This window comes from Garra rufa, chromosome 3 (genome assembly GCF_049309525.1).
Source record: "Garra rufa chromosome 3, GarRuf1.0, whole genome shotgun sequence".
Classification (NCBI taxonomy): domain Eukaryota; kingdom Metazoa; phylum Chordata; class Actinopteri; order Cypriniformes; family Cyprinidae; genus Garra; species Garra rufa.
This window is the reverse complement of record NC_133363.1, coordinates 42,115,828-42,140,124: the sequence shown is the minus strand read 5'-3', so window position 1 is coordinate 42,140,124 and position 24,297 is coordinate 42,115,828. Positions and strand designations below refer to the sequence as shown.

Genomic DNA, 24,297 nt, shown 5'->3' with positions numbered 1-24,297 from the left:
GATTGGACAAAATCGGTCAGCTGGGGTGACATGTTCTTGTTTGTGGGCCAAGTTCACGCACAACGTACGAACCAGTTACACGTGCAAACTTCTAAAAACTTCAACTTGTCAGTTAGCCTAGATCTGTCAACACCCGCACTGAGTCTGTTACAGCAGACCGGGCTATGGACGTGTGTGTGTGTGTGTGTGTGTGTTATGTATTTGTGTTTGTGTCTTACCCTGTCTGCTCCATGATACGAAAGGTTTGGGTTCACCCTGAGCCATGCACTCCATAACAGCCGGACGACCCATGACCACTGTGGAGTTCCGCGGCGGAGCCACAATCACCACCTCACTCTCCTGAGACAGACCTGCAGAGACACAGATCATGAGTCTGTGTGTTTGTGTATGGAATAGGAGAGTGTTCACCAAACAGGCACAGTGGTTTGCTTGAAAGCAGCAGTAGGTGAAGCAACTGACCCGACAGAGGACACCGTTTCCTCTTATTCTCACTGAAAGTGAGAGAGACAGAGAGAGTGAGAGATAGGATTGAGGAGAGGAGGAAAGAGTAATGAAACAGAGTGTGACGGAGAGATTGAGACAATGAAAGAAAGGTTAACTTTGAGGCCAAAAAGGATAGGTGTCATTTATCTTGGTTGAAGTTGTCACATTAATAAAATAAATATATTTAAAATAATTACAATGAATAATTTTATTCAGCAAGGGTGTTTTAAAGTGATTAAAAGTGACAGTAAAGATATAAAAGAACCAAATGAACTTTTGAACTTTCTATTCATCAAAGAATCCTGATTTATCACAATTTTCACAAAACTATTAAGCAGCACAACTGTTTTTAACATTTATATCAATAAGATATGTTGCTTGAGCACAAGTCAGCATTAGTAAGCTGATAAACAAATCAGCTTTGTTATCACAAGAATACATTATATTTTAAAATGCAATAAAATGTAAAAAAAGGAAAATGTAAAATTATAATAATATTTCTCAGTATGACTGTTTTACTGTACTTTTGGTCACATAATGGTAATAATAAAAAAAAAAACTTTTGAATGGTAGTGTGTGTATTATGTTGTGGATGTATTTATATACATTTAAATATACTATATATACACTGCCGTTTAAAAGTTTGGGATCAGCAAGATTTTTTTAAAGCCTCTTATGCTCACCAAAGTTCCATTTATTTAATCAAAAACACAGAAAAAAGTAATATTATCCATTAAATTAGTGCAATTTATGCATTAAATTATTACTTTAAAATTAAAATATAATTAATTTCTTTGATGCCAAGCATGAATTTTCTATCAGCCATTACTTCAGTCTTCAGTGTCACACAGTCCTCTAGAAATCATTCTAATATATTTACTTTTTTTGTGTGACTTTAGTGTCATTCTAATATAATAACTTATTATCAATGTTGGAAACAGTTATGCTGCTTAATTTTATATATATATATTTTTTGGAACCTGTGATTTGCTCTTTTCCAACAATATAAGCCTTTACTGTCTTTTTTTTTCCAATTTAACACATCTTTGCTGAATAAAAGTATTTATTTATTTCAAACAAACAAAGAAAAAAAACTTACTGACCCCAAACTTTAAACAGCAGTGTATAGTGTTACAAAAGATTTCTATTTTAAATAAATACTGTTCTTTTTAACATTTTAATCATCAAAAAATCCTGAAAAAAACAAAATTAATTATAATAATATTTCTCAATATGACTGTTTTACTGTATTTTTTGTCAAATAATAATAATAATAATAATAATAATAATAATAATAAATGTTTAAACATTTTTATGTTGTGTATGTATTTATGTACGTATATAAATATACTGTATATATACACTGCAGTTCAAAAGTTTGGGATCAGTATGATTTTTATAAAAGTCTCTTATGCTCATCAAAGTTCCATTTATTTAATACAAATTGATAGTTGATTTCTTTGATGCCAAGCATGAATTTTCTAGCAGCCATTACTTCAGTCTTCAGTGTCACACAATCCTTTAGAAATCATTTTAATATGCTAATTTATTTCCAATGTTGGAAACAGTTGTGCTGCTTAATATTTTTGGGGGGAACCTGTGATACTTTTTTCAGGATTCTTTGATAATTAAAAAGACAAAAAAAAAAAAAAAAAAACAGCATTCATTCAAAATAGAAATCTTTTCTAACAATATAAGCCTTTACTATCACTTAAAAAAAAATCAATTTAACACATCTTTGCTGAATAAAAGTATTAATTAATTTCAAACAAAGAAAGAAAAAATCTACTGACCTCAACTTTAAACTGTAGTGTATATTGTTACAAAATAGTTATATTTTAAATAAATACTGTTCTTTTTAACATTTTATTCATCAAACAATCCTGAAAAAGTATCATGGTGTCCAACATTGATAATATATCAGCATATTAGAATGATTTCTGAAGGGTCATGTGACACTGAAAACTGGAGTAATGATGCTAAAAATTCTCCTTTGCATCACAGGAATAAATTCCATTTTAAAGTATATTAAAATAGAAAACCACTATTTTAAATTGCAATAATATTTCACAATATTACAGTTTTTTCTGTATTTTTAATCAAATAATGCCTTGATGAGCAGAGAAAAACATAAACTTGTATTTTTTTATTATTGTACTAAGCACTTTGGGTCAACTTTGATTGTGTTAAATGTGGTCTATAAATAATGTTTGACTAGGCTTGAATATAACTATACATTCGGTGGTAAAGGCCCTGCTCCTGTGGCCTCAGAAGAGCCCATATAAATTCAGTAGACACACCCACAGATCATAATGAAGTAAAACATAAGCGTGCAGCTATGGATACGGTATGACAGTCATAAATTAATCACTCTGATTACATACAGCAGCAATCACATATGCATGAGAGCACAGGGATTTAAAATGGGTCAGATTTCTGAGGCTACGGGGTGCACCATGTAAAAGCAATGTGAGTGTGTGTTTTTGTATTTGTACACCAGTGAACATGCGCCTGTGGTTAAAACAACCCTGATACTAAGAACAGCAGACCACTACAGACCACAAATACCCACTTCAACAACAGCGAAAGTTTGCTTATACGGCTTTTTCAAGATAAAGTGAATGTGTAACGAAATATACAGCATCAAGCAGAATGCTGATGAGCCAAACTACAGCCTCACATCGCAGGGAGATGAGATACTGTACCTGCTTCACACACACACTCATAAAGACTAGAACTGTGTACTTGAGCTGTCTGCTCTCAGGGGCAAAAGATGCATTGCATTCACAGAGCAAAACTATGATTTCCTCAAGGTGAAGATTGCTCTCTTTCAATCAAGTCTTTCTCTCAATTTCAGAATGTTTTTTTGGCATGACTGTAAAAATTACATTGACAAAGCTGAGGATGTATATAAAAACAGAACAACATATTAATAGGTAACTTCAGATCACCTTGTACACCTCACACATAACATAAAACTTGTAAACGACTGAAGAGTTTATATAACAATAACGTCCATTTGTATGACATAAGATGTCTACATATGCAGACACCCAGGGTCACCATGGTGAACAAAAGCATGCAGAAAACATACTGGAAAAATACATATTTAGTCACAGACTTTCAGACTGTGATGCTAGTGTTGCACTACAGCCTTTTCCCGTCATGACTGAAAAGCTTTTTGCAAATTCAATAATAAAAGAAAAACAATATAACAGTAGTGCTTGGTAAAAAAATATAGATTTCTCTATTTTAATCAATTCTCATTTTTACGAAACAATTTTGATTCATAAATACCAAGAATCGATTAGTCTAGCGTGTTTTCAGTTAATGAACAGAACAATCTAGCACACCCCCCATGCAATAAATCGCAATAAGCTTTGTAATTTATTGCTTTTGATATGAAACAAAGTCGCTGATATCAATTCTGTCCATTTTATTACAATATTCAAACAAACTTTGTTTAATGTGGAGTGACAGATCGGTGGCAGCACGAAGTGCATGTGAACTGATCATCTCCTTTACTTTATTACAAGTTACAGCACAAAATAAACATGAAAAAACATCCGAAGGTATGATAAAAGAATGAGTACAACTTTCTAAATTCCATGTCCATTAATCGCTCAATCAATGTTTCAACCGCACAAAAACATCAATACGACAACTTGTAAACATAACGTCACATTCACCTCAGGCTAAAACAAACCATAAACTTGTTAGTCAGCTAGAAAAATTAACTCTAGAGAGGAGCATTTTGATAAATATATGCCATATAACATATTCATTATCATTTTTACTGTTCTTCAATGTTTAACATATATTTAAATAAATCCGTCAAGTTTTTATGTCAGCCACCATTTCTTTTAAAAACGTAATTCAATGTAATTTAAGTGTTTGTATATAAATCAGCTCATTTTAGCTTTTAATATTTATAGTAATGTAGTACCAACTGACATTTTGACAACTGTGTCACAGTTTTGTCATTGGTTTTTCCCATTTGTCTTCCCCCTGTCATTTTGTGATCATTTGGTTTAGTCCTCGTTTGTGTAATCACCGTCACCTGTGTTTAATTATTAGTTACCCTTTATAAGTCTGTCTTTGAGTTCAGTGTATTGTCGGTCCTTAACGTTGAATGACGTGTGTGAAAGCCCTTTGTGTTCCTGCCTGTTCCAGCCTTGTTCATCTTGGAGAATTCTATTAAATATATTGTTGATTGTTAATCTCGTCTATCGTCTCGTCTCGTCCTGCACACACCCGTGACAGAAGGACCGACCGAATACAGTTTACCCGGCACCTTTCCCTGCGTTTCTTTTCCGTTTTTTGTATCAGTGTTTAGTTTATTTTTTATTTTTTTCCCGTCATGGATGATCCCGCCGTCCTCATCCTCCTCCTGAAGCAGGGGAACCGCTCTCTCGAGGACCACACCAGAGACTTCATATTCCTCGCCCCGTTAACGCACTACCCGGACAGTTGCCTATGCACGTTCTTCCGCGTTGGACTTAATGATACCATCAAGAGGCAGCTGTCCGGGGAGGGTCCTCGAGAGAGCCTCGCCGGATACATCGAGTGGGTGCTGGCGTCCAGTGGATCTCCCTGGACTGTCGGCTTCGTCGAGGAGGACGTCAGCCCCACTCACGACCCAGAACCCAGCCAAACATCACCCCGACATGCGGAGTTACAGCCCGAGCCCACCGCAGATGGAGTGCCAGAGCCGAGAGCGACAGAGCCTGACCCATCTGACCAGGTGCAAGAGCCGGCATCAACATCCGTGACGGTGGATTGTCACGTGGAGCAAGAGAGGGCGATAGAGAGCCCTGCCCACTGCACCACCGCTGAGGGTGAGCTTGGATCTAATTCTGGGGATTTAATAGACTTCTTCTTGGATCTTGCCCAAGATAACTCATGTGACTTAATAGACTTTTTCTCTGAGCCACTGGCCTGCATAGACTTCCCTCCCACCCGCCCTCGTCTGTCCGAATCTGCCTGGTCCCCGCTGGTTCCGCCCAGCCGTCCTGAGTCCCCGCTGGTTCCGCCCAGCCGTCCTGAGTCCCCGCTGGTTCCGCCCAGCTGCCCAAAGTCTCCCAGGTCAGCAGTCAGTCCCCCAGCTCACCCTCAGCCCAACACCTGTGCAGTGGGCTCGCCGCGGGACTGCCAGCTTCCATCGGCGTCTCGGCTGGAGGATCCCTCAGCTCCGCCTCCAACCTCCGAGTCCAGGACTCCGCCTCGGCCCTTCGACCCCGCGGTTCCACCACGGCTCTCGACGCCCTCCTCTTCACCGTCGCCCGTCGATCCACCAGCTCCACCGGGCTCCATCGTCTTTCCGGCTCCGCCCTGGTCAGTCGTCACCCCATCGGCTCCTCAGGACTCTGCTCCTCCGGCTGTGCCTCGTCGCGCCGTCCCACCGGCTCCTTGGGACTCCTCCTTCCTGCGGGCACAGCCTCCATCCTCTGTCGCTCCGGCTCCGCCGCGGATCTCCGGGACTCCGCCTCCGCCTCGGGCGCCAGAGCCTGTTCCACCTTGGCCCTCCGGATCCTCGACGTCACCCCGGATCATCGGCTCTCCGTCTTCGCCTCGGGCTCCTTCTCCATCTGCTCCGCCTCTGTCGGTCGGCCCCATGGAGTCGGCACGCCTTCCTCCACCATGGCTCCTCCCTCCGTCGGCTCCACCGTGGGCCGTCATCATGGCTGTGGTCTGGGTCAGTTCCTCCTGCTTCAGGTCCCTCCTGTGTCTTCCCTGGCTCCTCCCTCCGTCGTCGCCCCCTTGGACTGTCTTTTTTTTTGCTCTCTGGACTTATGTTTTGGACCCCCTCCTTCGGTTGCGTCCTCCGCCGAAGCCCCCTCCCTCATGGACTCAAGGTTTCTGGTTTTCCGCCCCTCTCTTCTTTTTTGTTTTTCTACGGCGCGAGGACGCGCCTATTCGGAGGGGGGCGTAATGTCACAGTTTTGTCATTGGTTTTTCCCATTTGTCTTCCCCCTGTCATTTTGTGATCATTTGGTTTAGTCCTCGTTTGTGTAATCACCGTCACCTGTGTTTAATTATTAGTTACCCTTTATAAGTCTGTCTTTGAGTTCAGTGTATTGTCGGTCCTTAACGTTGAATGACGTGTGTGAAAGCCCTTTGTGTTCCTGCCTGTTCCAGCCTTGTTCATCTTGGAGAATTCTATTAAATATATTGTTGATTTGTTAATCTCGTCTATCGTCTCGTCTCGTCCTGCACACACCCGTGACAAACTGACAACTGAGATTTTTTCTTCCTTGAGAAAATCTGGCATGTACTGTACCTGATATACACTCTTAAAAATAAAGGTGCTTTAAAAGGTTCTTCAAGCGATGCCATAGAGGAACCATTTTGGTTGCACAAAGAACCATTCAGTCAAAGGTTCTTTAAAGAACCATCTCTTTCATACCTTTTTATAATCTGAAGAACCTTCTTTCAGCACAAAGAAACTTTTGTGAAACAGAAAGGTTCTTTAGATGTTTAAGTTCTTCATGGAACCATTTAGACAAAAAAGGTTCTTCTATGGCATCGTAAAGCAGCTTTTTATTTTTAAGAGTGTATATCCAAAATAATCAAATCGCAAGCTAGTGAATCAGAATTGAATTGAATTATGAAATTTGTCAATTTGTCAATCAGCCCTACTAAAAAGACATTGTGTTCAATGAATCTCCTAACTTAGTTTTTCTCATTCTAGTCCTCTTTCTCTCATTCCATCTCTATCTCTAAAGGTGCGATCACTTTAACAAAATTGACAAAAAGTACACTATACATTGTTAAAACTTCAGTAATATATGAAGCACAGCTCACAAAGAAGTCACTTTCAAACCAAGCAGTTTTCACAACACAAAACCAATGCAAAATCTGTGTGAGGAAATCTTCGGCTCTCACAAGAAATTCCAGATCACGTGGATTCCTACTGAAATGACTAGATTTTGCCCACAAAATTTCACAGTAACAGTAAATAACAGTAAATGTGAGCTTTTTTTTTACCCTCGCTCATCTCTCAATCTATCACTTCCTCTCTCGTTCTCTTTATTACTCTCAAACGCTCTTTCATTTGATCACTCTTTCATTTAATTTCTCTTTTCTTAATTTTTTCTCTCTCATTCTTTCCCAATCAGACACATTCCACTTAAGCATTTTCATTTTCCTTCATAAAGAGAGCTTTAAGAAGCAATTGATACAAATAAAAGGGTTAAAAGAACAAATTGAGTAAAAAAAGAAGAAGAAAGAAAAAGATGAATGTGGAACAATTAGAGAGATGGCTTAAAAGATGAATGTGTGAGATGGAAAACACACACACAGAAAATCATTCAGGTCTCTGGCCGATAACGCAGAAACATAATGGAAAAGAGCAGAGGTCAGCATGAAGATTTAAGTCTTTCAGAGGTGTGTGTGTGTGTGTGTGTGTGTGTGTGTGAAGCGGGTTAAAGGCACAGACTGACTTCATAGAATTACCGATCCGTCTCCCTCATCTTCCCACACTCTCTTTTATTTCATTTAGTTCTTTATCTCTATAGCCTTCTCTGTCTTTGTTCCTCATCTCATTCCTCTCTCCCATCCCTCCTTTTGCCCCCTCCATTTCATCAGCCGAGCAGCCTTAAGGACAGCAGGAAATCAATTCTGCCTGCAACACAGACCACCTCTGCAGAGGGCACTTATACACACACACACACACACACATACACACACACACAGCATTGAAAGTGCTACTGCAGATATTCAAACTTTACTTCTAACAAAAAAACTGGAGGAGAATCATAAAACTGGTAATCTGCTTATTAATGAATATTGTTTTCGCCCTCCACTTTGTTTTAATTGGGAATATTATCTCAGCAGCCAGTTTTTGCACTTCATTTAAAGTAAACATTTAAAGGGATAGTTCACCCAAAAATTAAAATTCTGTCATCTATTACTCACCCTCATTCTCATGTCATTAATCACTCACCCCGTAAGACAGAACACAAATTTTACACACAAATTTTTGATGAAATCCAAGAATTTTCTGTCCCTGCATAGACAGCAATGCAACTGACAAGTTCAAGGCCCAAAAAGGGAGTAAGGACATTGTTAAAATAGTCCATGTGACATCAGTGGTTCAATTGTTATGTTATGAAGCTACGAGAATACTTTTTGTGCACAAAGAAAACCAAAATAACGACTTTATTCAACAATTTCTTCTCTTCCGTGTCAGTTGACGTGCATTTACGACAGTATGGCGTATACCTAAGGTGCTGCTGATGCAAGAGCCAGAGTTCTGATGTAGAAACCAGATGGTCTACATGGACTATTTTAACGATGTTCTTACAACTTTTCTGGGCCATAAATGTTTCAGTTGCACTGCTGTTTATGCAGGGTCAGAAAGCTCTCAGATTTCACCAATAATATCTTAATTTGTGTTCGAAGATGAACGAAGGTCCTACTTAAAGGCATAACTTTAAACAAGATTTCTCATCATTTCAGTCTGATATTAACAGTTTGTACGCCACATTTCAGTAATGTAGTCTTTGCGAAGAGACTGTTAGTGAGTTAGCAGTTCATTTCAAATACAAAAAGGATAGACTCTAAGAAAAGTTCATAAAAATGTGGTCCAATGTACTGTGTTTTTTCTGTATTGATTTTTCACAGGTGTTCTGAATTATGTATTGCACTATGTTGTCTTTAAGGGTTGAAGGAAATGTCTGTGAACTTAACTGGTACTGAAAACAGGTACTGGCAATTTTCCATTTTTATATAGTTTTTTTATATATATACAGTGCACTTAGATAGCAGAATAGACTGTTTAATTCCAAGAGGCAGAGAAAAAGCAAAAAAACAAAGTTATAACTTACACGATAACTAGCACTTTCAAGTACAACTCATAAAAATAATTCTGTTGTATAATGAATTTTCCCAGAATGGACTCACTGACTTCTAAACCTCCTTCATTTAAGCCATTATTGTGTGAGTCAGAGAGATGAGGTGAATGGAGCTTTAGGAGTATATGTGAGATGCGGATCGTGAAAAATCAAAGCAGGTCTTTGTGTTCTACCTGGGCTAACTGTGAGAGAAGCATCCTGGCTGAAGCGCTTGCGGGCAGAGTTGAAGGCCACGCAACGGTACAAGCCTTCATCTTCTTTAGTGACCCCTAAAATCTGCAGCACCCCATTAGGAAGAGATATGTACCTGTGTGAGAGAGAAAGAGATAGCATTAGCATTTCTAAATCAATATCAATATGTGTGTGTTTTTTTCAGCTGAAGATACTTGTAGGTCCTAAGAGGCTAGCAATCTCCTATATATTCTGGTGCTAAACGCTAGTCACCTCAGAGCAACACATAAAGAGGCACTATACAGAAACACGAACCATACTGCAGAATAACATAACGGGGGAGTGAAAAATGGAAAAAATGGCAGAGAAAAGAAACAGACACGAGAGTTTAGTCTACAGATGTAGGAGAACAAACCAACATGGTAGCTTGTTTCTTCAAAAGTCAATTCCTCTCTTTCACTCATTCTTTCTCTCTCTGTTTGCGGTGGCGAGGTCAGGTTGCAGCGCTGATATTCATTCCATAGTCATCTCTCTCTCCCCTAGAGACCGCTTTCAAATCCCCTTTTCATTCAGGACTGATATTATACACCATTAATCTTGTAGACTCATCCCCAAGAGCAAGACACTCTGGCAGAAAGGCCACAAAGACCAAGGTTGGGTGAATTCGTCCATCTGTGAGTGCGAGCGGGTTGAAATGGGGTGCGTGTGACTCGCTATTGTAGAATTCATTGGTGCTGAGAGAGTTCAGCTGAGGACACATCCTCACCAGAGCTACACCTCCAGCGGCACGGCACCGCCTCAGCTGCGCTCGGGATGTAAATGAGAGAGTGACTGCAGCAGCCGCCAGAACACGACAGCGTATATTAATGCACGGCTAATGTGCGAGTGTGTTCTCATTAATATGTAGAGGGGCTCTGAATACAAAAGGCACTTTTCACGGATACAAAAGGATATCATCCAAAGCAGATAGGGAATAATCTCCGAGGCACGTTTTCAAACAATCTGTCTCGCTTTTTAAGATGGATCTCATTTGTAATTCCAAACTGCTTGAGACAAAAGCGCTGTAAGAGGTCAGAGACTATATGTGAAGATGCGGTGACATTTTTCAAGACTACTGGAACCTCTACTACCTCTGCTGTGTATAGAACCTTAATTCACAAGCTCGTATCTAACGATTGAACGTGGTTGGAAAACACATCTGGCTAGTCTGTAAAATAGTGTTGAAGAGAGTCAAAGTCTCCAATAGAATGTAAACGTTTATTTAATTAAAAGTTTTAAATGGTGTTGCAGTCATTTGATCAAAATAAGCAGTAACATTTAACATTTAAAATAACTTTTCTATTTGAAGATATTTTAAAATGTAATCAAATCAATGTTATGTCATTCTGTGTCAACTCGGTTACATTTTTTGATTTTGCTAATACTTTTTTTCTGAAGAAAGATAAATGTATAGTGATGAAAGCCAAAATATTAAATGCCATGGATGAATATTTACTGAGTAATACACTATTTTGTAGTGGGAGGTCAAAATGGCAATTTTCACCTAAGATTCAGAGCCATATTACAGAGGGTTGAAAATGACGGCAGTATCATGTTATTTTTACACAGAGATTGGTAGGTCTGTTAGTAAAATCTGTTGACTTTAGCAATCTTTGTTGCATTATATGCCAATGGTGACCATTCAAAAATGGGGAAAGAGCACTTTTCATGTTTTTTCTCCAAAGTTTGCGTGCCTGTAACTCAAGACGTATTAAAGATATCTTAATGCCCCTTTAGATATTTGGTCTTAACAAACTTTATTTTTGCCATCTTCATTTTTAATGTCGGCCCTATATGGTTTGGATCCAGAGGTATTGGATTTTCAGTATGGCTCCACTCCAGTGGTAAATCAGGTACATTGTACACATTTTCAGCGCTCAAAAACCAAATGTGGGTCACTTTGCAAAAATATGATAATTCATTTATTTTAAAGAGGAATGTCTAAACAACTAATAATGTTGAAACTAGAGTTGTATTTTGTTTCCTTCTGTCAAAACAACTGCATTGAATATGCCTGTCTGAGTGCCATATATATTCTTTTTTCCAAAGTTCCAAAGTCTTAACCTCAAGAAGTATCAAAGATATCACAATATGATTTTCGATTCTAGTTCTTAAACTTTTCTTTTGTAGTCCTAATTTTCAATGCCCTACATCGTTTAGCCCCAGAGATATAGGGATCTCGATGAGGCTCCATTTTCAGGGAAGTTTCTAAAATTTGGTTGATTTGACACGGAATGACCCAATTTATTTCTGTGATGGCAAAGCTGAATTTTCAGCATTACTCCATTACTTATGATCCTTTAGAAATCATTCTAATATGCTGATTTGGTGCTTGAGATATATTTCTTATCATCATCAACGCTGACAACAGTTGTTCTAATTAGTATTTTTGTAATATCTTTCTTGTCACTTTTGGTCGATTTAACGTATCTTCTCTCAATAAAAGTATTCATTTCAAAATCAAAACTGCACTAACCCCAACATTTAAACCAGTAGTGTACTGTATTTTAGTGTACTGTGCTTTTATGAACTACATGAACAAGCTTCACCAAAACTTTTCATACTTCATTTTAGTTTAGAAGGGCGTCTCTGTCTGAAGAAAAAAAAAGGGTTATTCCTAATCAGTGGTTGTTTATAAACCACTTTACCTGACTGGATAAAATCTTGAAGGTCCACCCCCAAACCTAGCCCCTAGTGAGTAAGATCAAATCGGGTAAAGCAGTTGAAAAACATCCATAAATTGCGAAACGCCCCTAATTGATTAGGCAGCGCCCCCAGCCTACTGCAGAGATACTTGGTTAAGCAATGGCAAAGAGGCTAGTATGTCTCAATCCAGTTCCCCCTCTGTTTCTCCTTTCCTGTCATTATCCATTGTCTCATCCAATAAAAACAAAAAGGCAATAAACAAAATTACAAAATAAAAATGCAACTCAAAACTCATTTTGAAGAGATCTGATGTACATTCACTGCACAGTTGCTGTCATATGCAGAGAAATATTTCTCAGTGGATTCCACAACAGAAATTGACAGTGGATGATGAAATCTCTAAATGATGCAATCAGGAGACATTTTCATAAAATTCTCTGTGTCCTTATTTGACATTTCAAAAACCTTTCCTTTTGGCTTTGCACATTTATCTAAGCATTAACTCCTGAAAATATCAAGGCTGCCCTTATCCAAACAGTCCATTAGGTATAAAAATGATGCACTATTTTTTGCACAAAAAAAGAACCTTCAATGAGTAGCATTCATACTCAACGCAAAACAGATACAAATAACTGTGGGTTAATGAGTCCTAATAATATTATATAATACTGTAATATTATGTGTCTGGATATGTGGCTTGTGGCAAAAGACATCAACGACTGATTTTAAAAACTGCAATGCTTCCCAAGGATACCAGAATGGTATGTATAACTAATCAGGTGCGTCAGAGAACATAATCATGTCCATTCTCAGTGCTGAAAAAAGGCTATGATTATATATGTGCTTTATGCTACACCTACATCTCTCTATGTACAAGTGTTTTATGTGTGTGCTTATGTGTATGTGAGAGTGAAAGAAAGAGAGATGCATGTTTTAATACAAAACAAAAAGACACTCTTGCTCTCAAGTTCAAGCATATGGCTGTTCAAGAGAAAAAAGGAGAATAAACAAAGAGACCGAGACTCAAAAAAAAAAAAAAAAATACTGTAGATAAAGAAATCTCACCAGCTTTCTGAAGCATGACATGTTTTGCTTCTGAATTTTACAAATAGATAACAATCAGTAGCCAACTGCCCTTTATGTCCCTTAATCCAATCAAATGAGGAGTTTAGCAAATGGAAAATATCATAGCATGCAGCCATCTGCAAAAATAAAATGCAGAAATCAAAATAATGCACTATAAAACAAAGCCACATAAGGACCATGTATACAAAAAATGGAATTAAATACTAGAAGCTCATTTACTTAGCCTTCCACCAATGTCTCCATAGACTAGAGACCAGACTATACAGTGAGACAAATTACATGAGCAAATGATTATATAATGTAGGCCTATTGAAGTCGAAGTTGCAAGGTAATGCTATCTAGACAGTGTTATTCAGCAAACATAGCTAGATCTAGCAAAATGAAATCAAACATTATTGCCATGAGTGAAAGAACAAGATTCATTGAAATGTTTGGGATGCGCATATTTTTTTACAAGTGTATATGTATTGCATTGCATTTTTTTTTTTGCATCACATCATGGACATATTACAGCTATTATTTATTTAACAGTTAATTTTTTAACTTTACAATTTCTTCAATAATTTGGATACTGTTTACACAAGAAATTGCTCAATTCTCAAAGCTCCAAACCCAGCTGGTTCATTGGAAACCCATCATTTTGCTTTCATTAGCATTCCAAATCTGTCTTTTTATATAACCATTTCAAACATAAGATTCCTGTGATATGGAATAAGAACATTTGGTCTGAAGGATTAGTTCACTTGCAGAATAAAAATGTCCTGATAATTTACTCTCCACCATGTTCATGTCTTTCTTTATTCAATCGAAAAGAAATTAAGGTTTTGAGGAAAACATTTCAGGATTTTTCTCCATATAGTGGACTTCAATGTTTAGGTCCAAATTGCAGTTTCAATGCAGCTTCAAAGGGCTCTACATGATCCCAGCTGAGGAACAAGGTTCTTATCAAGCGAAATGATTGATCACTTTCTTAAAAAAATAAAAAATGTATGTACTTTTTAACCACAAATGCTTGTCTTGCACTAGCTCGAATTTAGTCACATTGGAAAGGTCACACATGACAAAGACAGAAGTTCCAACCCAGTGTTTACAAAGAAAACGTGCAAAGAAACTCAAAGGCCCTTTACAAAGGTAAAACGATGATGTTCGACAATTTTAAAGTTGGAGGAGAAAATGAGATGGAGTTTTTTGTCCTACACTACCTTTTGAACTGAAGTAAGCAGACAAAGAACTAACCACGCATGACCTTTCCAACATGATTACATAGTGTGTGAAGCTGCACACACCCATCGCAGAGCTAGGGCAAGATGAGCATTTGTGGTTTAAAAGTATATCTTTTTTTTAAATTACTGAAAATTTAATCAGATAAGACTTATTCCTCAACTGGGATCATGTAGAGTCCTTTGAAGCTGCATTAAAATTGTATTTTGGACCTTCAACCTGTTGGCTTCCGTTAAAGTCCATTATATGGATGAAAATCCTGAAATGTTTTCCTCAAAAACCTTAATTTCTTTTCGACTGAAGACAGAAAGACATGAACATATTGGATGACATGGTAGTGAGTAAATTATCAGGAAATTGGTATTCTGAAAGTGAACTAATCCTTTAACAATTGTAGAAAAAATATTTCTAAAGCTAACAAATTTCCAGCAAATCCATAATGCACGTACAGTACATACTTTCCAATGTGTTATTAAAATGTGTAATCAAATATATAACACCTTAACAAGATTTTCTGCCAATTGAAAAGGTAGAGTATACGTCAATACTTTACATGATTTCTGTGCTGCATAACTAGCAAGAGTTTTCTTGACCAAAAAAAAAAAAAAAATCTTTCAGATTTTTTAGAGATTCTGTAGCTGACCTTTTCAGATAGGGTTACAGAAATTTGGCAGCGATTGCTATAGTAAGTCCTCCATTTTTCACATGACATGACATACTTTAAACCGATGACCCGGACTTCATTTGATGCAACAGTTCCCTGGCCTCTGCCCCCCTCCCTGTGATGCCCACCTCTTTGATGGGGCCCATGCCCAACACTTTGACCTCTGATGGGCCTATTGTACACAGAGTCATTGATTGGCTCCTGTCACGTGCAGTCTCTCCTGCTCTATATTGACAAAGTGCAAAAGCTACTGTAACATTCACACACTTTAAAAATGGTAAACAACTGTAATTACCCTGCAAGATGAACTGGCAATACTGTAACATATATTCACTGTGTTTGGTTACTTTGTTTCAAACGAAACACACAAAATAATCAAATATGTTGAAATCTGCAGGCATACCAACTATTTATTCAATAGATTACTTTATTTACTATTAAACGAAAGAATATCTAGATAAAGTTCATTATAGTGATTTTTTGATATTAGTCTAAAAGATTTGCTGTGAAAACAAAAAAATGTGATTTTTGAAATGTAATGTATGTAAAATGTACCATTAGTTATAATTTACTACATCATCGGGAGAGGTGGTAAACGGATGCTACATTATGTTCCCATCAGGAGACACACAGTCAGTCCATGCAGAACTACACTCACAGACACTATGGATAGTCTTATCATGCCTAATGAGTTTTCACCACTAGGCACACCACAAGTATTCTCTAGACAAGACACATAATTGGAGGAGCTGGGCAGCTTCTAACTTGACCGCAGGCCATTATCTGTTAGGATAGAGCTTAAATGAATCAGAAAACAAGTACTGGGGATTTTTAACATCAGTAATACCTTTCAGTTACAGCACTACAAAACTAACTGGTACGATAGGGCTGCACAAGTGCCAATAATAAGGATTATTCATTTAGATTAACAATATCATATAAAAATATAGAATTTACATTAAAATACACATTTTGTTGTGAAATCTTATCCCACTGAAGCTGTCACTGCATGTTTTCCCCTGACTGTCCATGTTACTCAGTTTACACTGCAAGTGAGCGATGCAACACCTAATGAATTCAAAATAAATTCCAGATTATCCCAGGTGTTTTTCAATGTTCTTTTTGAGTGTTTCTTGAAAAGAAGTGGCACTTAAAACATGATTATGTGGATAAGACTGCTTTAAGCTTGCTTACTAAGACCAGTTGTCATTACTGGTACTCATTTGAATTGCTAATGAATCCACATGCGCAACGGACACATCTGTGATCAGTTACAATGTTCAAAGTCTGCAAAAAACAAGATGTTGACACAATTAAAATTATTTAAAAATGACAATAAAGACTTACAAAAAATGTCTATTTAAAACTATTAAAAATTTATTTGTAACTTGTCTATCAAAGAATCCTTAAAAATGTATCTTGGCTTCCACAAAAATATTAAGCAGAACAACCATTTTTAACATTAATAATAAGAAGAAATGTTTATTAAAGGGTTAGTTCACCCAAAAATGAAAATTAGCCCATTATTTACTCATCCTCCCTGCATCCTAGGTGTATATGACTTCCTTCTTTCAGACGAATGCACTCGGAGTTAAATTAAAAATTGATCTTGGCATTTCCAAACTTTAGAATTGCATAGATGGGTGTTTCTCTTCATCAGTCCAAATCAAATCCAATAAAGTGCATCCATCCATAATAAAAAGTGCCTCACACAGCTCCGGGGATGAATAAAGACCTCCTGTAGTGAATCGATGCGTTTTTGTAAGAAAAATATCTATATTTAAAACGTAAAAATCACTTTAATCTAGCTTGCGTCGGCTGGTTGTACACGGAAGCATTTCAGGGCGGATGACGTAATACGTTGGCGTTGCACATGTGTCAATGAGTCTCGCACAAACCAACATTTGCATACAGGAGCAAAGGAGGCAAAGTTTCCTTAGTTTAGCGAAATTTAGTCTCCTTATGGTTTATATGGTTTTGAACTTTTAATTCGTGACCAGTGCTGTGTTTACCTCTCTTCATGCGCAAAGCCAATGTCTTAAGTCATGTGTACGACCAGCGGCGCAAGCTAGATTAAAGTGATTCTTACATTTTAAATATGTATATTTTTCTACAAAAATGCAACAATTCGCTACAGGAGACCTTTATTCATGGCCCGGGAACCGTGTGAGGCACTTTTTTATTATGGATGGATGCACTTTATTGGACTTCATTTGGACTGATGAAGAGAAATACCCGTCTACGCAATTTAAAGCTTGGAAATGCCAGGATAATGTTTTATATAACTCCGGATTTGTCTAAAAGAAGGAAGTCATATACACCTAGAATGCCTTCAGGGTGAGTAAATAATGGGCTAATTTTCATTTTTGGGTGAACTAATCCTTCAAGCACAGAATCAGCATATTAGAATAATTTCAGAAGGATCATGTGATACTGACGACTAGAGTAATGACAGCTGAAAATTCAGCTTTGATGACACAAGAATAAATTCCATTTGAAAATATATTAAAATAGAAAACAGTTATTTCAAAGTGTAACAATATTTCACAGTATCACTCTGTTACTGTTTTGATCCCAAACTTTTGACCAGTAGTCAATGAATGATTAATAATATATCTACATGCATCATTCAGAGATTTCATCATATAAATGTAATATCTACATTTTTTCAAACAATTGTGCAGCCTTATTTTAAACTACAAAGTTAGCTCCCACACTGTAAAAAAGTTTTTACCAGTTTAGCATAAGTTTAGCAGCTGCCTTAAGATTTTAAGTTAAATCAACTTAAGTCATTTATACTCACAAGTTTTATCAACTCATTTTTATTGTAATAAGTTAAGATGACTTGTAGTTTTAAGCTTATTTAACTTAAAAACTTAAGGCAGCTGCTGAACTTAAAAAGTTGAATCTGGTGAAAACTTTTTACAGTGCATGTTGGTCGAGCTTTGCACTTGCTCAAATAAGTTTGTACTTGTCGTACATGAATAAAGTATGACAGAAGGGAATCAGATATTCCAGAATGCCAAGATAACTTACCTGGATGGTTCTAGAGGTGCAGGTAGGGGAACCTGGTCCTTCTCCCAGGTGATACTTGGGGTGGGCAAGCCATCTACATAGCACTCAAACCGGGCAGTGCCACCTACTGGCACAACCTGAGGTTCAGGATCCTGAAGAAAACGGGACAAGCCTGAGAAAGACACAGAAAGCAAGAGTGTGTCAGAAAGGAAAGAAGAAGAAAGCAACAAGAAATCAAAAAAGGGAATCGGTGAATGCATCGCATTAACTTTTCGTGGCATAAGCACAAGCAATGCATCCACATGGTGGGAGTAGAGGAAGGCAAGCGGGGCCCCTGACCTCTGCTCCGGTGCCTCTGAGCTTTGAAAATACTCTCACTTTGATCTGCTACATCTGCTAGACTCACACTGCTCATAACCCCACAGAACACCGAACAGCTCGCACACACCAGAACAAGCAAGAGGGCACTTCATTATTCACACAAATGCCAAATATATAACCAGAGTTACAATTTTGGTAACAGCTTGTTTCAGTTTGCATTAATTAGATGTACATTAATAGAATTCTAACATTTTAAATGTAAAGTAACAATAAACAATAGTACATTTATAAATGAACATGAACCTATATTATTTAATGCTGTGCAAATGGTTGTTCACTGTTAATTCATGACACATAATGCATTAACTAATGTTAACAAATTCAAACTTATTGGAAAGTGTTACTATAAAGTCAAACCTCACAACCAAACCGATAACACTAAATGTCATCTACCCAGATTCATATTGAATTTTAATACAGCTTTGGTTATAAATGAGATGCACTTACTTACAACTTAGCAATAAAAATAGTTTGATTTAATTAATCATAACAAGAATACAAACATTTTTAATGGACCAATGCATTTTCAAGAGACTACTGACTATTGAAACTTCTCTGAAGTTGATTTATGGTCACCCAGAGGAGCAGGCATCAATATACAGACAGTTCAAATCTAAAAGTTCCTAAACAAGCTCACACATGAAGCACATCAGCGTACATAACAGCTCCGCAGGCAGTGTAGCCTGCTCGGCTGAGACCTGTTAAACATTAACACTAGATATTTTTGACTTGTACACAGCATGCGGTCTAAAGCAAGCACACTCTACAAAAAAAAAAACATAGGAGATTTACTGGAGCACACACCAGCAGCATGGTAATGTGTAGGTGTGAGCATCTGAAATGACAAAGCTATTCAGGAATAATGAGAAATATTCAGCAACCGAGAGAAAAAGCCACTTTATAACAACAAAAAAGTAGTATATGGAGAGAAAACGGTTTAAATAAGGATCCCTTCCCCCGCCACTGTCACCATCAAGTGAGTAATAATGAATAAGATAATTATCATGATAACTGTAAGTGCGTGACTGCTACCGAGAGTCACTGTTCCTCAGAGCAGCTCACCTCCACATGCTGCAGCACTGAGGATCCCAGTCATGCAGATGACAGATAACCGGGGTAAATTACAAAACCATGTACCCGCACCTCTCCCCTGGTAGAGACCTTCACTGCACTGATTTCTCAATGGAGGAAATGGTCTCTCTGTCTGTACTGTCTCCAATCCCAGTACTGTCTCTCTGTCTGGTTTACTCTCAAAATACTTTGACAAAGATCTACAGTAAATATTCAACAATTATTTTCATTTCAACATGACAGTTGAAAAAAAATCACCCCAACAATTTTGTCATTAATTACTCACCTTCATGTTATTCTAAACCTGTAAGCCCTATGTTTATCTTTGGAACACAAACGAAGAAATTTTTGATGAAATCCAACAGCTTTCTGACCCTGAATAGACAGCAATGCAACTGACAAGTTCAAGGCCCAGAAAGTTAGTAAGGACATTGTTAAAATAGTTAACGATGTCCTTATTACCTTCCTTGGCCTTGAACGTGGCAGTTGTGCATGCCAGTGGTTCTCAACCTTTTTTGAGTACTGGATAGGGTTGCCACCCATCCCTTAAAATACGGAATCGTCCCGTATTTGAGAATAAAATTGCGCGTCCCGTTTTGAATCAATACGGGATGGGTTTTGTCCCGTATTTTTTATCATTTTTTTTTAGAGCAGCGTCTCATGCAAATCATCCCACACGCATTTTATGAAGATGCCTCATTTCCTACTTACGATTGGGTAATACTTGATGTCATCGTTAGTTTGATTGGACTTTTTAACTGTCCTGTGAGGAGGGCGGGTCTTTTAAGCAGAGTCTGCCAAGTCTCGTGTCTACACTGGACGCGACAAAGCGACCGTTGCAAATCATTTAAACAGACAGCATAATAGGTTCTATTTAATTTTTTCGCGTCGCGTCACGCGCCACTCGCGTCCGGTGTAGACACGGTGTAAAAATGGCAGATGCTTCTCCAGGTAACCCCCCGCGTCTTAAAGTTTTCAGAGCTTAAAGGAGAACTCCGGTGTGATTTTGACCTAAAGTGTATTGAATCATGATACCGAGTGTGAACATACCTTGCATATCTCATCTCGGTTTGTGTCCAGCAGTCCGAAATCTGGGGTCAGTTAGCCGATGCTCACAACAGGTTGTCAATGAGAGTCAACAGGGCATCGGAATAGCCATGTAAATAAATCACTGTTTTACGCCATTTACGAGGCACAAAGTAGCTCCACACTTCATTGGTAGACTTCCAAGGGCCCTGACATTTAAAACGAGACATTGAGAACTCAGAAAAAGCACCGGTAGTTTATTTACAAGAAGATTTATACAGACAGTACCTGGAAGAGAAAATCCGGTCGCCGCCATCTTGAACTTAGTCACGATAAGTCGAGTGTCGAGCACCAAGGAATTTATCAGGTTATCAACTTATCAGGTTGTAGTTTCCTTCGTGCTCGACACTCGACTTATCGTGACTAAATTTAAGATGGCGGCGACCGGACTGTTCCTGGTGGAAAATGTCTGTATAAATCTACAAATCTATAAATCTGTGGCGCTACTTTGTGCCTCGTAAATGGCGTAAAACAGTGATTTATTTACATGGCTATTCCGATGCCCTGTTGACTCTCATTGACAACCTGTTGTGAGCATCGGCTAACTGACCCCAGATTTCGGACTGCTGGACACAAACCGAGATGAGATATGCAAGGTACGTTCACACTCGGTATCATGATTCAATACACTTTAGGTCAATATCACACCGGAGTTCTCCTTTAACACTAGAACCGCCAGAGGTCGCCGTATACCTAAAACCGCCATGCGGGTAAATTTTACCCAAGCGCAAAGAAGTGTTTTGATAAGGCTAAAGAAGATTTTATTTCACTGTATTATGCCACTGTCTTGATAAAGAAGTGTCTAGTGTCATAAAAAAATGATTGTCTAGTCATCAACTTATTTTTTTGCCCTGTTGTTTTGTTTATAGATTTTATGCATGCTACAGTCCGTTTTCATAACAGTCAATTTAACATAAACAAGACTGACAAAGGGAATTAAAAGGATGTAACTACATAATTGTGTGGTGTAATATTAATTCATTGTCATTATTCAATAAATTTATACAATTTATTAAAATGTTTTTTAAATTACGAAAATAGCCCATAGACAACAATGTGCAATAATAACTTGCGCACACTGCATAGGATGATGAGATGTGAAATTCAAGTGCACAGCTTCACCTAATGAATTATTAATTTGTTTACTTATATCATTTATAATATGAATAAGAGAACAACACAAATAAACTTAATTAAAAAAAGTATACATTACATAGGTCGGATTTTATTATTTAGATTTTTTCAGGAAACGATCAAACTAGAATAAATAGCAACACAGTTGCGAACAATAAGCAATAGAAATTGCAAAACAAAAATTAAATAAATAATCCAAAGTTTTAACAATATGTGTAACGTTAGGCTAAAACATCTAAATATTAGATCACTTTCAGATGAGCCGTCAGATGCTGAGGCGACCCAGGACACATAACAGACTCTCATGGAATTTAGTGCTCGTAATAGCTCTTTTACTCATATTGACTTTATTTATGAAACTGATAACCACTAATTCAGTGAGTAAAAGGCGCTGCCTAGCAATGTCCAGTGTAAAAACATAACCGGCAAGATTATGACAGCACTAAAATACACGCGTTATATACTGGACCCTCAAAATACACTATATTGCCAAAAGTATTGGGACACCCCCTTCTAATGAACATGTTTAACTAATTTAGTAATTTCAGTGAGTACAAATCTTAATGTTTAAGCATATAATGATATTCTGTGCTTCTAATTTTACAGCAACAGTTTTGACAGGACCCTCTTCAAATCTAACATGACAATGCCTTTGTGTATAAGGCAAGGTTCAAAAAGAAATGATTGATTCAGTCAGTGTGGAAGAACTTGACTAGTCTGCAGAAAGCAAAGTCCTAATCTCAGCTGAACACCTCTGGTGTGACTTTAAATGCAGACCTTGAGCCAAAAATCACCAAACACCAATGACTTGTACATACACTATGGACAAAAGTATTGAGGCATCCCTTCTGAAACAAAGATGGAAACAATTCATGTATTTATTAATAGTATTTATATCTCTGTTGCAACTGTTTTGGAAGTCTCAAAAATGACTATACCCGTAGTTACAAGTCATTGGTGTTTGTTGATGAGTTTTTGGCTCAAAGTCTGCATTTAAAGTCACTCCAGATATGTTCAGCTGGGATTAGGACTTTGCTTTCTGCAGACCAGTCAAGTTCTTCCACACTGACTGAATCAATTATTTCTTTTTGAACCTTGCCTTATATACAGAGGCATTGTCATGTTAGAATAGAAAAGGGTCCAAATTAGAAGAACACAATCCCTTAGAATATCATCATATGCTTAAACATTAAGATTTGTACCCATGGAAATGTCTACAGTAGTCAAACCTGTTCATTAAAACGGGGTGTCCCAATACTTTTGGCAATATAGTGTATCTTAAACCATCCTCATGGACCCCCCCAAACTTACCTACCTTCTATTGGTATTGAAATGTTTTTGTGATGTCCAATGTTCTTTGCTTTTCTGGTGTGACAGGTCCACTGGTAGATGGCCCATCAAGTTATTTTACCAAACAGTATTTTTTGGTGATATATATATATATATATATATATATATATATATATATATACACATCTCGATGCCTGCAGTGCCTCAAATTCTAGGCCCTAGCCCGACCCTTGTCCGACAGCTTATCAGAATTCTCAGCTCGAGTCCGGCGAGAGCTCTCTCTCTCTCTCTCTCTCTCTCTCTTTCCCTTTACACAGCTGCTGTTGCAGCCATTAAAATAGCTCAGTTTTGTTTTTAATGGCCTTTCATTTCTTTATTAAGTATAGTTTTTGTTTTATTAAAGTAAAGAGAAGCCAGCGGCAGACTGTGAGTTGATCAATATCCTTCTCAAATCATCATGACTTGTCTAAAATAAAATATATAGATATAAAAGACTTAAAGCTAATCACAATGATATTAAATGTTTAATCTAGATAAATGTGCTCTGTTAGAAGCATATCCAATTTCAAAAGTTTGTGTGGAGAGTGAAAGCTACAGTGCATTTTTGCAGGACATGGAGGTGCCAGCACAATCACTTGCAAACAACTTAAAATACGCCATCATTTTTGCTTATAAAGGTAAGAGTAATACATTATTCAGAACTGTAAACTGTCTACTTTTATTTGTGTGTACTCACAACATGAACAAAATGTTGTGCTTTTGTAAAATAAAGAAAACAAACAGGATGCATTTTCTGCCATATTGGTCTTGAACAGGAGCACTTCACAAAACGGAACCAAAAAACTTGAATACTTGCCCCACAGACATGATAAATATATCTATAAAAAGCTTTAAATTACTACTTAAAAACAAGATCATTTAAATCGAAAACAAAACTTTCATTATGTAATCCGTAAAGATGCATTTCTCTAAAAAGGCACGTCCAATGAGAAAATGGCGAGTCAGGATCGTCAACTTCATCTTTGCGACACTCACTCATTTAGAAAACACTAGTTTAATAATACGCCACCTGATGACAGATACAGTGCGATCAGCTAAAATATTGCTGAAATTCATTTTTTTATGTAAACAAACTCAAACGCAATGGGCATATAC

At 37.4% G+C, this 24,297-nt stretch overlaps 1 protein-coding gene across 1 annotated transcript in view; it reads right to left on the bottom strand.

Moving 5' to 3' along the window:
- The window catches only part of igdcc4 (immunoglobulin superfamily, DCC subclass, member 4), an 83,229-nt gene that overhangs the window by 19,044 nt on the left and 39,888 nt on the right, over positions 1–24,297 (bottom strand). Inside the window, exons 3-5 of the mRNA XM_073837102.1 lie at positions 18,202–18,352; positions 9,512–9,645; positions 219–350 (exon numbers count right to left, since the gene is read on the bottom strand). Coding sequence (XP_073693203.1) covers positions 219–350; positions 9,512–9,645; positions 18,202–18,352 — 417 coding nt within the window. The remainder of the gene's footprint in view (positions 1–218; positions 351–9,511; positions 9,646–18,201; positions 18,353–24,297) is intronic.